At 35.4% G+C, this 14,309-nt stretch overlaps 3 protein-coding genes across 5 annotated transcripts; all 3 read left to right on the top strand.

Annotated features, from left to right (window-relative positions):
* Nucleotides 1-998: 998 nt before the first annotated feature.
* On the top strand, nucleotides 999-6,455 carry LOC141336149 (microfibril-associated glycoprotein 4-like). Of its 3 annotated transcripts, none has more exons than XM_073841683.1 (5): nucleotides 999-1,065; nucleotides 2,342-2,548; nucleotides 2,629-2,725; nucleotides 2,808-2,975; nucleotides 3,910-6,455. In XM_073841683.1, the coding sequence occupies exons 2-5, from the start codon at nucleotides 2,342-2,344 to the stop codon at nucleotides 4,167-4,169; spliced, it is 732 nt and encodes a 243-aa protein (XP_073697784.1). In that variant the 5' UTR covers nucleotides 999-1,065; the 3' UTR covers nucleotides 4,170-6,455. The 3 variants fall into 3 exon arrangements, with proteins under 3 accessions (XP_073697784.1, XP_073697785.1, XP_073697783.1); XM_073841684.1 differs by lacking the exon at nucleotides 999-1,065 and adding an exon at nucleotides 2,202-2,227; XM_073841682.1 differs by lacking the exon at nucleotides 999-1,065 and adding an exon at nucleotides 2,202-2,252.
* Nucleotides 6,456-7,247: 792 nt separating this feature from the next.
* On the top strand, nucleotides 7,248-8,590 carry LOC141336186 (microfibril-associated glycoprotein 4-like). The gene is made up of 4 exons (XM_073841725.1): nucleotides 7,248-7,451; nucleotides 7,534-7,630; nucleotides 7,835-8,002; nucleotides 8,147-8,590. Exons 1-4 carry the CDS (start codon nucleotides 7,248-7,250, stop codon nucleotides 8,404-8,406), a joined length of 729 nt encoding a protein of 242 aa, XP_073697826.1. The 3' UTR covers nucleotides 8,407-8,590.
* A 2,430-nt stretch (nucleotides 8,591-11,020) lies between these two features.
* On the top strand, nucleotides 11,021-13,459 carry LOC141336165 (microfibril-associated glycoprotein 4-like). Its single transcript, XM_073841700.1, has 4 exons — nucleotides 11,021-11,233; nucleotides 11,314-11,410; nucleotides 11,493-11,660; nucleotides 13,206-13,459. Exons 1-4 carry the CDS (start codon nucleotides 11,021-11,023, stop codon nucleotides 13,457-13,459), a joined length of 732 nt encoding a protein of 243 aa, XP_073697801.1.
* Nucleotides 13,460-14,309: the final 850 nt, after the last annotated feature.

Below are 14,309 nucleotides of genomic sequence, written 5' to 3'. Positions count from 1 at the left end.
TTGTAAAAATTGTGTTTTGTATATATGTGTGTTTTAATTACAATAATAATAAAAATTTTTTAAAAATTTAAAAAAAAACTAGACTCCACCATGTTTGTCCGGGCAAGACTGGCTTAAAAACAATGAGTCAGTTTTTTTTTTTTTTTCTTGTGAGATATGAGAGTTTATTATTATTATTATTATTATTATTATTATTATTATTATTATTATTATTTTATTTATCTGTTTTTGTGGGTGGTATGAATTTTTTTTATTAAACAATGTCAGAACATTCAATACAACAAATGCAAAGGAAATTTCAAAAGGTAGGGGGAGATATAAACAATATCATAGGAATACATTAACAGGTTCGCAGAATTGCAATAGCTTTTTGATTCTTTGAGGGCAATATGGACGCACTTCATTTTTAAATGCAATGAAACATGGATTTTTACCTGAGAATTTACATTTATGGCCATTAAAATAAAGAAATGAATAATAAAAAAAAAACGTGTGGGTCTGTTTGTCTCTAGAGTTTTCAATAATTCCTAAAAGAACATCTTTCCAATGGAAAGTAATATTTTCGTTAACATTGTCAGCAATAAAATCAAGTACAATTCTCCAAAAATAAAAAAGACACATATGGGCAGTGCCAAAATATATGAACAGTGCTCTCTGGCTTCTGTTTGCAAAAGTTACACCTTACAGCTATATCTTTTTAAACTTAGTTAAATAAAGTTTGGCGGGATATATTCATTGAAGGAGTTTAAATGAAATCTCTTTAACCTTGTTTGTTCAGAGATGCAATTAGGCAGAAGCCAGACTTTTTTTCCCAATCAACATCACTCAATTGATTCCGATATGCTATTGCATTTGTTTTTGAAGCAGCATCCTTCTGGAAAAGGGCTTTTATTGATGCGTTATAAGTATTACAACTGTAGGGAAATATATGAGCATTATGGAGAGTTGCCCGGAGCAATATGGCGGCGACGTCGAGCGGCCAATGAGGCGTCTAGGTATTTACATGTCTATGTTCTCAACATTATAACTGCTGGATAAACAGGCAGAGGGCGAAGCAACTCCAGGGTAAGGCTAACAGCATCCAAAGCTATTAACTCGGCTACTACAAACATCATAAACTCGTCTTTTTAGGAAAGAACCAGGCATGCGTATTATGTATAGGCTAATGAAATATTTTAATGTGAATTAATTTGTATTTAACTTAATTGCAATGTAATAAAAACATTAGAAATTGATAATTATAACGTTTCGTTTCATTAGATTACATATAACGTAATCTAGGACACCTATTTTCTGTTCTAACAAAATTTAGACTATTACTATAATTTTGGCTAGATGTTATATGAAATCACGTGACTTCATTGGGGTAATTCCACAGAAAGGGGCAGGGCACTTGCTCTCCCAGGATTCGGACTAGATTAATGTTAACGACATACATCTGTCATAAATAAGACAAGGTCAAATCCTAACTGTTGTCAAATTACAGGTATGTGCCAAAAAAAATAAAAAATAAAAAAATAAAATAATTCAATATCGAAGTCTATTTATTTCAATAATTTGTTTCAAATAGTGAAACTTGTATGTTATATTAGTTCACTACACACAAAGTGCAATATTTCAAGACTTTATTTGTTTCAGCTTTAATGATTATGGATTAAAGACAACTCCAGTATTTCACAAAATTAGAATATTTCATGTGACCAATAAAAAAGGATCTTAAACACACGTTGGCCTTCTGAAAAGTGTGTTAATGTACTGTATTGTGTCCTCAGTACTTTGTTGGGCCTCCTTTTGCTCTAATTCCAGCATCAAGGCGGCGATCAGCCTTTGACACAATTGCGGTGTAATGGAGCCCAAGTTGTTTTGATATTGGCTTTCAGCTGGTCTGCATTTCAGGGGCTCTTCTTCCTGTTGACAATACCTCATAGATTTTCAATGGGGTGTAAGTCAGGCCAGTTTGTCGGCCAATCAAGTCCAGTTATTCCATGGCTATTAAACCAGCTACTGGTAGTTTTGGCTTTGTGGGCAGGTGCCAAATCCTGCTGGAAAATAAAATTATCATTTTCATTTTTAAGTGTTATTTCTATAGTATTGTCCTTGAGAAGACTAAAATACTAAAATAGTTGCTGAAATGTGAGGGGTGTACTTACTTTTGTGAGATACGGTATATGTTCAGCTTTTTTTTTTTTACTTTCTTCAAGATTCTTCAAGCTAAAGCAAGATTGCAGTAAGAGAAGATGACAGTTTCCTTTGTACTGATCACACTTTTCACGTTTTTCTCTCTAATTTTGTGTGATTTGATCATTATGAGGATGATGATCAGTTGTGTTACTCTCTGTAGATGTTTGTCGTGGCTCTGCTCTCTGTTTTCATGGGGTTTACTGAGTCTGTTTCCGATGAATTCAAGCCGGTCGACTGCTCTGACATCTATAACTCAGGAGAAACAGTCAGTGGGATTCACTCCATCTATCCAGCAGGCGATGATCCTGTCTGGGTTGACTGTGAGATGATCTCAGATGGTAACGATGAAGACAACGGAGGATGGACGGTATGACTGTGACTTTAGATCATTAAACACACATCAGAACATTCATTCTGAATCATATATTGTATATAAACCCATCACAGGTGATTCAGAGGAGAATGGACGGCAGTATTGATTTCTATCTGCCATGGAGTAAGTTCAAGAAAGGATTCGGGACTGTGTTGGGTGAATACTGGCTGGGTAAGATCTCACAGCGTGTGTCCGTTTGTGTGGATGTTCATGTGTTTGGTTGAACGTGTTCTTCATGTGTGTGTTTGATCAGGGCTGGGGATCATGTACCAGATGACACGCAACAGGAAGTACATGCTGAGAGTGGATCCAGAGGACTTCGCCGGAAAGAAAGGTTTTGCAATGCACTCGTCCTTCTCATTGGTTCCTGAAGCTGGCGGGTATAAACTACAAGTTTCAGGATTCAAGGATGGAGGAGCAGGTAGGACACTTTCATTTATACTTATGAATATTCACTTTGTCCTTCTTTTACCATTCAATTATTCAGATTCAGTCTTTGTTTATCAAATCTGTTTCAGCAATATCCTAGTCTTACTCTTTCAGTTCACAGTGGTTAACTGTGTGAGAAAAGTATTAATTGCTTGAGTTTTGTGATGAATATGTGAGAGTTGGCAGCCCTGGGAAAATGTCAAACCCAAAGATACTGTAAGTGTCCTATAACTGTAAGAATCTATAGTCTGCCTCAACCCAGATTCCACTCTACAATATATGTGACCCTGGAGCACAAAACCAGTCTTAAGTCGCTGGGGTATATTTGTAGCAATAGCCAAAAATACATTGCATGGGTCAAAATTTTAGATTTTTCTTTTATGCCAAAAATCATTAAGAAATTAAGTAAAGTTCATGTTCCATGAAGATTTTTTGTAAAATTCCTACTGTAAACCTATCAAAATGTAATTTTTGGTTTGTAATATGCATTGTTAAGAACCTAATTTGGACAACTTTAAAGGTGATTTTCTCAGTCTTTTTGATTTTTTTGCATCCTCAGATTCCAGATTTTCAAATAGATGTATCTCGGCCAAATATTATCCTATCCTAACAAACCATACATCAATAGAAAGCTTATTTATTGAGCTTTCATATGATGTATAAATCTCAGTTTTGTCAAATTTAACCTTATGACTGGTTTTGTGGTCCAGGGTCACATATGTTCGATCATGCTCATTTCCCAAAATGGCAGAAGAAGAAAGCCAACAGTTATGTTGTTTCTAGACCATTTGGGTTAAGCACATTCTGAGCAAAAGGTACATAAGTGCAGTCTATCCGTATCGGCAGAAATTAAATATCATAAATATGTTGCAAAGAAGTCATGAATAAGATGTTAACATCATCAGTGACACTCTTTCTCATTGCAGGTGACTCTATGACTTTCCATAGTGCAAAGAAGTTCATCACCTTAGACAAGGACCAAGACCTCAATGGAACTAACTGCGCCAAACCGTTTCTCGGGGCATTTTGGTACAACGCCTGTCAGTATGCTTACCCCATCGGTGTGCATTTATGGGATAAAAAACCCACCGATTATCCCAGTGGAGATGTGTGGTACACCTGGACGAACAGTCATGCTGTCGGGATAAAAAAATCCATCAGCATGAAGATCAAACCTGCACCCTAGAAACATTAGCTGTGAATGTCAAGGTTTAAGGCTTTAGTTTCCTCAGTGTAAGCAAATCAATGATTATCCGCTTTTGGTCTTTTGATTTACTGTTACTGTATGTAAATGAACTTCCAATAAAAAGATTACATTTTTTAACAAGTTGAATAAATTAGATCATTAAATGAGTGAAATAAATTAATTTAAATAATTACTTAAGTTAAATAATTTAGATTAGTCTGATTAATTGCTTTATTCACTCCTGCAGATGTTTCCTGCAGATAACAAGTAAATACTCTACTGGCTATCAAAGGACTGACCTGTAAAATATTGTACAAAGAGCATAAGTAAGAATCAATAAGAATCTAGCAAACCTGTCCACACATTATATTTCTGACTTTTTTTCTTATAATTGCTTGATGTAAAACCACAATTGTGAGTTATAACGTCAGAACTGCCTGAAAGAAACCCGAAATTTCTGGATTTGTTTCAAGTTGTCAAGGCAGAATTGCAAGTTTATCCACCCTATTGTTCAACGCCGAAATATGCAGTTTTCTGTGAATATAGGAAATAAGGAGAAGAACAAAGTGCAGGTTACGCTGCTTGTGTTACAAAATGTTTAGAATTAAGAAAATGCATTAAAGTAATACATTAAGAAACACCAATTTGCAATATGACACAGCAAAACAAGCTGTCTTGTACAGCTAAAACTAACTGGAAGCAGATGGCAAAGGGAGCCAGAAACATTTAATTTACAAATGGCCAAACCCACTCTTACAGGAAAAATAAGGTGGATATCAAGCAATTCTGAGAAAAAAGTCAGAATTGTGAGATAAATAGTCTTTTTTAGATTTTGTTGAGTAAAAAATGTGCTTCCATTGACATTTGTGAACATTGGCAACAGAAGATGTACCTTTTGGCAGCTGCTGAGGGAAACTGTAGTAAATGGTGTTTCAAACCTGGAAATCTCTCAACAGAATATTAAACATGAACAGATCTACACCTCCTTTGTGCAAAAACACACAAAACGGCTTATTTTCAACATTTGCTTTTCACATCGAAGCATGCAGGTAAAAACTGTGTCTGTTCTTAAATATTGGAATAAAACTAAAAATATAAACTATTTTATAACGCCCTACTAACTTACCCCAAAGTGCTAGAGTGACTCAAACACAGGTGCTCTTACTGATAAAGGCTCTGTTGAAGATGTAAGTGACTCAACAATTTTATAGACTTCTCAGCTCTGTACTCGTCCTCCTCTGTTGGTCCTGAAGCTGATGAGCATAAACTAAAGGTTTCAGGATTCAAAGATGGAGCAGCTGGTATTAGGTCACTTTTATTTATACTCGTGAAATTTCACTTGATAAATTCGCACTTGAATAAACATGCCCCTCAAAACGTTTTTGTAATATCACTCCAATATTTGTGCTGTAAATAAAATGTTATTGTGCCCAATTATGCTCTTTTTGTCTACCATAATAGATAAAAGTTCACCACTGACAAAGACTATTGTCCTCCAAATTCATCAGGGGAGACAAGTTACCTCAGTGTTGGAATACAACACTGGTATTATTATCGATAACACATAGCATTTTGGTTCACATATTAAATTTGCAAAAGAAATTAAAGCAGCAGCTTGGTTTTTATTTTAGAAATAAGTCATGTTTTTCATTCAAGGTTAAGAAAGAAATAGTTTTTGCTATGTTTTTACCGGTTCTTGATTATGGGGATGTAATTCATCAGCATGCCCCTTCTTATTTTCTTATATCTTTGGATGCTTTGTACCATGGAGCTCTTAGATTTATAACTGGATGTAAATTCTCAACTCATCATTGTGAATTGTATAAAAGAGTTGCACGGCCTTCTTTGAGTATCCGCAGAAAAATGCATTGGTAACTGTTGCGATTTACCAATTTATCTCTTCTGTCTTTTACAAAGGACTTTGCTTAGAAATTACCCACTGCATTCTCAATCAAAATATAGTCTTATCGGCCTCCTGTCAGGATTGAACTTGGTAAAACTTCTTTTAAATATGCTGCCACTTCAGATGGAATCTTCTCCAAAAGGAGATGAAGTTACAAAATTTGGTGTCAGATAATTATTTCAAGTCTTTATTATGTAATTTAGAGAGAAACCAAACTGTGTGTGATTGTTTTTGACATGTTATTTGCTGTCTTTGTAATGTTTGCTGTAATCTTGTTGTTAAATGTAAATTTGGCCACCTATCTTGGCCAGGACACTCCTGGAAAAGAGATTTTAATCTCAGTGAGTTTTCCTTCCTGGTTAAATAAAGGTAAATGAAATGAATGAGACTAGATGAAAAAAACTTTCGGTTCAAGTCAAACACACCTAATGGCAACATGAGGCCTACTTATAGCAATCAATGAAGGTCACATGACACAAACCAACCAATGCGAAACAAGGCACAAGACTATAGCAACCAGTGAACAAACAGAACAGAGAACCACATGACAAGACATAAACCAATAATAGCATGACACTTTGAACAGAGGAACCAATACCAGGAATACATGTGGGATAGAGAACTACAAAATAAAAGACATGAAAACATGAAAATGAAACAAAAGCCCACATTACATGCTGTTTGTTTATGGGGAGATGACAACACACTCCATGCCACTGGAGCCGTTTGGAAAATGTGGAAAATAATTTCTCTGCCTCTCTGAAAATCTGACATAAAAGCAAAGGCACAGATGAGCAGTCAGCGGTCTTTAATCTCGGACTTTGTGACATCATTATGGTTTTTGCAGTCCCCATTAGTAAAAGCAGACTCATTGTTGAATGTACTATCGTAAGAACATTGCAGAACAGAGTGGTTGGCATTTCGACATTATTGCAAAATACAGAAATGAGTATAAAAGATGCGTTCAAACTGATAAAGGCTGAGTTGAGAAAACCGTAAATGGTCTAAATAAAGGACTCAGAGACTGAAGAACAAGTGATCTGAACTTCTCAGCCTTAGTCTTGACGACACAAACAGTGAGTTATGCCTTTATTCTTCAGCATTTACTTTATGTGTATTATATGTCAGTGTTTTTTGATCATAAATGTGGAACTTGATCAGTCATTTCTCTCTAGATGAAGCTGTTTGTCGCAGCTCTGCTCTCTGTTTTCACGGCGTCTGTTGTTTGTGGATTCAAACCAGTCGACTGCTCTGACGTCTATAAATCAGGACAAACAGTCAGTGGGATTTACTCCATCTATCCAGCAGGTGACGTTCCTGTCTGGGTTTACTGTCACATGATCTCAGATGGGAAAGATGAAGATAAAGGAGGATGGACGGTATGAATCACACTTTTTAAATAATCAAACATACCTAGATAACATACACCTTTAATATGACAAGTGCTACAACCCATCTCAGGTGATTCAGAGGAGAATGGACGGCAGTATCAATTTCTATCAGCCATGGGAAAAGTACAAGAGAGGATTTGGGACCACCGAGGGCGAATACTGGCTGGGTAATGATTCATTAATGATTTAGGGTTGCGTCAAAATATGTTATATGACAAAATATTAAAAAAAAGTTCAGAGAAATACAACGCAAACTCAAAATTAGGTTTACGTTTCAAACTGAGGTTGATTAGACTTTAATAACGTGAATCAAAATTTCCATCACAATCTATTGTTAGTCAAACGTGTTCTTCATGTGTGTGTTTGATCAGGGCTGGAGAACATGTACCAGCTCACACATAAGAACAAGTACATGCTGAGAGTGGATCTGGAGGACTTTGAAGGAAGGAAAGGTTTTGCTCTGTACTCGTCCTTCTCTGTGGGTCCTGAAGCTGATGGATATAAACTGCATGTTTCAGGCTTCAATGATGGAGGAGCAGGTAGGACACTTTCACTTAACCTCATGAAAAAGCAATTGATAAGTAAAATAAAAGTGCACTTTCAGATGTTTTCCTAATATCACTCCAATATTCTTCATGTAAATATGATTGTATTGTCCTCAGTGATGCTCTTTCTCTCTGCAGGCGACTCTTTAAACTCCCATAATGAACAGAAGTTCTCCACCTTTGATAAGGACCAAGACACCCATGATAAAAACTGTGCTAAATTGTTTCTCGGGGGATTCTGGTACACATCAGGCTGTCACCATACAAACCCCAATGGTGTGTATTTATGGGGAAATGATGACACCCATCACGCCATTGGAGATGTTTGGTACTACTGGAAGAATAATTTCTCTACCGGCCTTAAATCCATCAGCATGAAGATCAAACGTGTGTCTTAGAAACATGAATGCTTTCAAGTGCAAATGTTCTGGTATTATTTTCACTATATTACAAATGTGAAGGTTTCTGGTTTTACTTCACTCAGTGCAAGTAAATCAGTGTTTATCTTCGATTATTTTGGTCTTTTGATGAATTATTATGTAAATGAAGCAAATCTACAAATAAACACGTGCTTTGAAAGCATATGTGCATTACATCAAATGCGTTTATATCTTTAAAACCATTTACCCCCGGTTTCACAGACAAGGCTTAAGCCTAGTCCTAGACTAAAATGTAAGTCTGAGCTGTTTCAATTGAAAGGAGCTTGCACTGGCTGATCAGTGCCTTTGTTTTGTCTCAAAATGCACAGCAGTAATGTTTTTTTCTAAGCACGTTTATAAAAATTACTTTAATGTCCTAATTGAGCTACGGCCTAATCCTGGCTCAGTCTAAGCCCTGTCTGTGAAACCGGGCCATAATGATAAATTAAATCAGTGAGTTGATTATTATTTTAATGCAATACAAGAAGCATTTTTAGTTCCTCAGAGAACCTTTCAGTGATTAGTTCTTCAAAGAACCATTTTCTATTATTAGTGTGAAGAACATTTTAATTATTGAAAGAACCTTTTTCACAATAAAGAGTTAAAAGAGTTTCCATGAATGTTGAAGGTTTTTCATGTTGCCAGTAAAGTACCTTTATTTTTTTGAGTGCATGCTTATTTTAGCTTTATTCTTTTCACAAAAGCTAATTTTGAGGTAAACTGATTTTTAACATTTGGATGAAAAACATCTTCTCATGCACAATACAGTTGGTGATCAAGCTAAATTCAAGGTTTACACAATCTTCCATCACTGAAAATGTTCATAATAATTATTCCATCACATATTTTAAGATCACTGCAAAACAGTCCAGTTGACCAACTGATGATTTTCTTGCATGAACGCTTGATATTTCAACATTATTGCACAATACAAAAAAACGTTTAAAAGATGTTTTCATGAGCTTAGACAAAGCTAAGGAATAGTTAATTGAACAGAGTGTTAGGGAAGATTATAAAGAGGATGGAGTGGTAAGATGTCAGACATAGGACCAAGTCATTCCTTTCGGCTCACAAGCAAGTCTTCTTTTGTTTGTTTTATGGAGAGCTTGTATGTAGAGGCCAGTTAGAGACTATGCGGGTCCTAAAATGGTCCTGAGCAGGAGGGACCAGCTTAGGACCAGCACATGACCAGCTAAGGATCATCTTAGGACCAGAATTAATCATTTTAGGGCCAGCTTAAACCAGCTAAAACCAGCATACCAGTATCAAAACCTCCCTAACCAGCATTGAGATGTTGGTGTTTTATTGGTTAAAATGACGCCACCACCATGGATTAAAGGGGTCCTATTATGCTCTTTTACAAAGTCTTTGTTTTGGGGGTGCACTAGAACATGCTCTCATGCTTGCTGGTTCAAAAAACACATTATTTTTTAAAATAATTAAAATTTTTACAATACTGCCCTCCAAAGGCAAAGTGCAGTAACTACGCCAACACTAAAACTGAGAAAAATGCCTTCTCTGATACAGGACGAAATTGAACCAGGAGACTTTGCCACAAGACAAAACAGTCGTCACAAAGTCCATTTCAAGCCATAACTCAATTTTTACCAAATGCGTAGTTACTGTGCTTTGCCTTTGGAGGGCAGAATAGCTTTCTCCCCAGGCTGGCACAAATGGCTCGATTAGTTCCAGGTTTGATGAAGGTCTTCTGAAAAACAAAATGTATTGTAATTGGTTAGCAGTTGTGATTGGCGAACAGCTTAGATGGCGTTTTAGTCCTGTCACGCTGATTCCCAAAGCAGCAAGCTAAAATAAAGTGATATTTTTCTTACAAAAACATATCACATCACTAAAGGAGGACAAGCGCTGTTGTTCAAATGAGCTGTTCGTTGTAGATCTTGAAAAGGGATTTTTTTAAAAACTAAATATCTCCCTTTTGAGTGGACTTTGAGATTTGTAACTTTGTAGATTTTTTTATGCCCAAACATACACTGGCTAAAATTCAAAAAGTGAAAAAGCATAATAGGACCCCTTTAATACTAAACTTTTTTATTCTAGGAGTGTTACAAAGCAAGGTCAAACCAAATGCTAAGTTTGTGAAACATTAGTATTTCAACAGTTTGCAGCACAAGAGTGACTCAAACAACAGATGTTACAGTTACCCTTACTGATAACGTTTAGGCCAAAAACAACAACAACAACAACAACACATACATTAGAACTTGATATGTGCAAAGAATCAAGAGTTTTGCAATATATAATTTAAAAAAAAATAATCTTAACAGTAACACAGAGGAGGAGCCACATCTGACATATATTTAAGTGTTTGTAACATATTAAACAACATCACAACACAAAAGGTGAGTTACTGTTTTATTCTCCATCATTTACACAATAAATTCAGACACTTATGTAACATTCAGAAAATCATTCAGCAAAAATAGTTTTTTACTTTCTTCAAGGTTCTTTGAACAAAGGCAAGATTGCAGTGAGAGAAGATGGCAGTAAGTTCAGGTTTCAGTTTTTCCCTCTAATTTCGTGTGATTTCATGATTATAAATGAGGATGATTATCAGTTGTGTTTCTCTTTGTAGATGACGGTGTTCGTCGAGGCTCTGCTCTGTGTTTTCATGGGGTTTACTGTGTCTGTTTCTGATGGATTCATGCCGCTCGACTGTTCTGACGTCTATAAATCAGGACGAACAGTCAGTGGGATTTACTCCATCTCTCCAGCAGGTGACGTTCCTGTCTGGGTTTACTGTCAGATGATCTCAGATGGGAAAGATGAAGATAAAGGACAATGGACGGTATGAATGTGACTTTAGATGATTAAACACCCATCAGAACATTCATTCTGAATCATATATTGTATATAAACCCATCACAGGTGATTCAGAGGAGAATGGACGGCAGTGTGAATTTCTATCGGCCGTGGAATCAGTACAAGAGAGGATTTGGGAATGTGGAGAGCGAATACTGGCTGGGTAAGATCTCACAGCGTGTGTCCGTTTGTGTGGATGTTCATGTGTTTGGTTGAACGTGTTCTTCATGTGTGTGTTTGATCAGGGCTGGAGAACATGTATCAGCTGACACGCAACAGGAAGTACATGCTGAGAGTGGATCTGGAGGACTTTGAAGGAAAGAAAGTTTTCGCTCTGTACTCGTCCTTCTCTGTGGGTCCTGAAACTGATGGGTATCGACTCCATGTTTCACGATTTACTGATGGAGGAGCAGGTGCGTGTCACAGTTTGTTTATTCTTTGTGTTTGTCTTTTCTGTTTACCTGGTGCCTTATTAATGTACTAATTCTTTTCAGTTCTTTGTCTTGTGTCATTTGTGTTATGCTTGTGTTACTTGCCTGCTTTGTTTGGATCTACCTGTGGCCATTATTGAAGACTATTTTGGAACTTTACCTTCTTCATCGTCCTCATCTCTACAACCGAGTGTGACATTAGGACACTTTCTTTCATACTCATGAAAACTCACACTTACTCATAAGAAAGACTTACTTCTTAAAGAAACAGTGTCAGCTTTCATATTCCGTCTGTTCTATTACAAAAACGGTAAATATTGTTTTGACAATCTTGAATTTGGCGTTACAGATCGCTTCAAGCAGCAGCATTTCTTCGAATTGAATGCACGTTATAAAGTAAAATAAACATGATCAGTGTTGGGGAAAGTTACTTTTAAAAGTAATGCATTACAATATTGAGTTACTCCCTAAAAAAATAACTAATTAAGTTATGTATAATGTAAAATAATGCGTTATGTTACTTTTGCGTTACTTTTTAAATCTGGGCAGGGCTTGCTTGTTTCTTTTTAATATAAAAAGTTCTATTTTTGGCAAATTTAAAAGCCTTTTCAAAAGCCTCAGGTTTAGAGAAGAGTAAATTGCCGTCTGTACAGTAGACCGCAGAAGAAGAAATCAACTCTTCAGCAATAAAAAAAGCAAAACAAATGTTAGATTATCTTGCTTATTAGTATGGATGAATTGGATCAGCGAAGGTCGGCAGCAAAGACATTGGTTAATAAAATGGGATTAAATACATAAAGAATATTTGTATTATTGAACATATTTAATTATTGCAGGTTTGCGTTGAATTTCTATGTTTTTATTCATTTTGAAGAACACTGTGTCTGTTTTTTAGTGAGTGAGATGAATTAATGCATGTTCACATTTATTCTAGAACTAAAGTAACATCTTACAATTTCTCTCAACATGGGGACAGGAGAGCTTTTAATCAATACATTTTAATCAATTAAAAAAGCAACGCATTACTTTACTAGTTACTTGGAAAAAGTAATATTATTACGTAACTTGCGTTATTTGTAATGCGTTACCCCCAACACTGAACGTGACTGAACATAAGAAGTTATGTTGAAAGGTATAGTAGAGTTTACACAAATGAATCATATCTCACACAATCACTCAGTCAATGTTTCAACAGCTTGCGATCAATGTCAGTTAACGTTGCATTTACCTCATATACCTGAAAATAAATAGCAGTTGAATGTAGTAGTTTGGGCTCTGTTGTTATTTTTAACCTCTAATATTACATTAATGTACCAAATTAGAGGGTTCCTTGTATAGTTTATAACATTACAGATTTTTATTTATTTATTAATTTTACTATCACAAACAGAACATGGCATTTTAAATAATCAGCAATTGGTATCGGCAGAGAAATTTAGATGTTTTAACTGCTAAATATGTGATAAATAAGTGAATAAGTCATAAATAAGATCTTAATGTCCTCAACTTTGCTCTTCCTCTCTGTAGGCGACTCTTTGTCTTTCCATGATGGACAGTGGTTCACCACCCTTGACAAGGACCAAGATTCCCATGCAAAAAACTGTGCCAGACTATATCTCGGAGCATTTTGGTATAATAATTGTCACGGTACAAATCCCAACGGTGTGTATTTGTGGGGAAAAGATCCAACCATTTTTGCCATTGGAAATGTTTGGCAAACTTGGAAAGGGTTTACTGTCGGTCTGAAATCCATCAGCATGAAGATCAAACGTGTGTCTTAGAAACATTAGCGTTTTCAGGAATTGTTTTGGCTATTTGACAAATGTGACGGTTGAAGGTCTTTCCTCAATGTCATCAGTGTTTATCTTTAGTTTTGGTCTTTTGATTTACTATTATATAAACGAATCAAAAACTAAATCAAATAAACTCCTTCACTGAAAGCATTATGTCTATATGTGCATTATGTCAGACGTGATCTCATCAGAAATCAATTATTTTCTGAACAATAAATCATAACATAAGTAAAACAAATGCTTAAAGAAATTAATATTTTTTATTTGATTCAACATTCGCTCTCCTAATACAATCAGTTTCAAATTGAAAATTTGTGTCCCACTTACTCAATTTGTAATCTTTGTAATTTCTTGTTAAATATGAATCATATTGATATGAAATATGTAATAACTGTAGTTTTCAAAACTGTTCAGTAAAAATTCTCCATTATCAAGTAAATTGAGTAAATTGTTAGTCAAATACTAATCTCCTTTCATTAAAAATAATAGATGTACATTTTAGACCAAACGTAACTGTTGGATTTTTAGTAATTTATTTTGGTATGACCAACTTAATCTAAAAGTGGTATTCAATGATTTTATTAAAGTAGCAAAGTTATTTATTATTGTGGTATTTACAAAGCCACTGGGTTGGTTTTAATCATGTAACTTATCATCAGTTAGTGTTTCAACATTGTTCAGTGCAAGAGTGACTCAAAAGCAGATGCTCTTACTGATAAAAGCTCAGCTGAAGATGCGAGTGACTCATCAATTGTAGACTTTTCTATGATCATTGAACCCAAATTAAATTAGCATTCGTTGATGCTCTGAAACATAATGAACAGATATGCTTGTCTCT

This window comes from Garra rufa, chromosome 6, assembly GCF_049309525.1.
Source record: "Garra rufa chromosome 6, GarRuf1.0, whole genome shotgun sequence".
In the NCBI taxonomy this organism is placed as follows: Eukaryota; Metazoa; Chordata; class Actinopteri; order Cypriniformes; family Cyprinidae; genus Garra; species Garra rufa.
The sequence above is the reverse complement of the archived record's forward strand: the minus strand, read 5'-3'. Positions and strand labels throughout refer to the sequence as shown.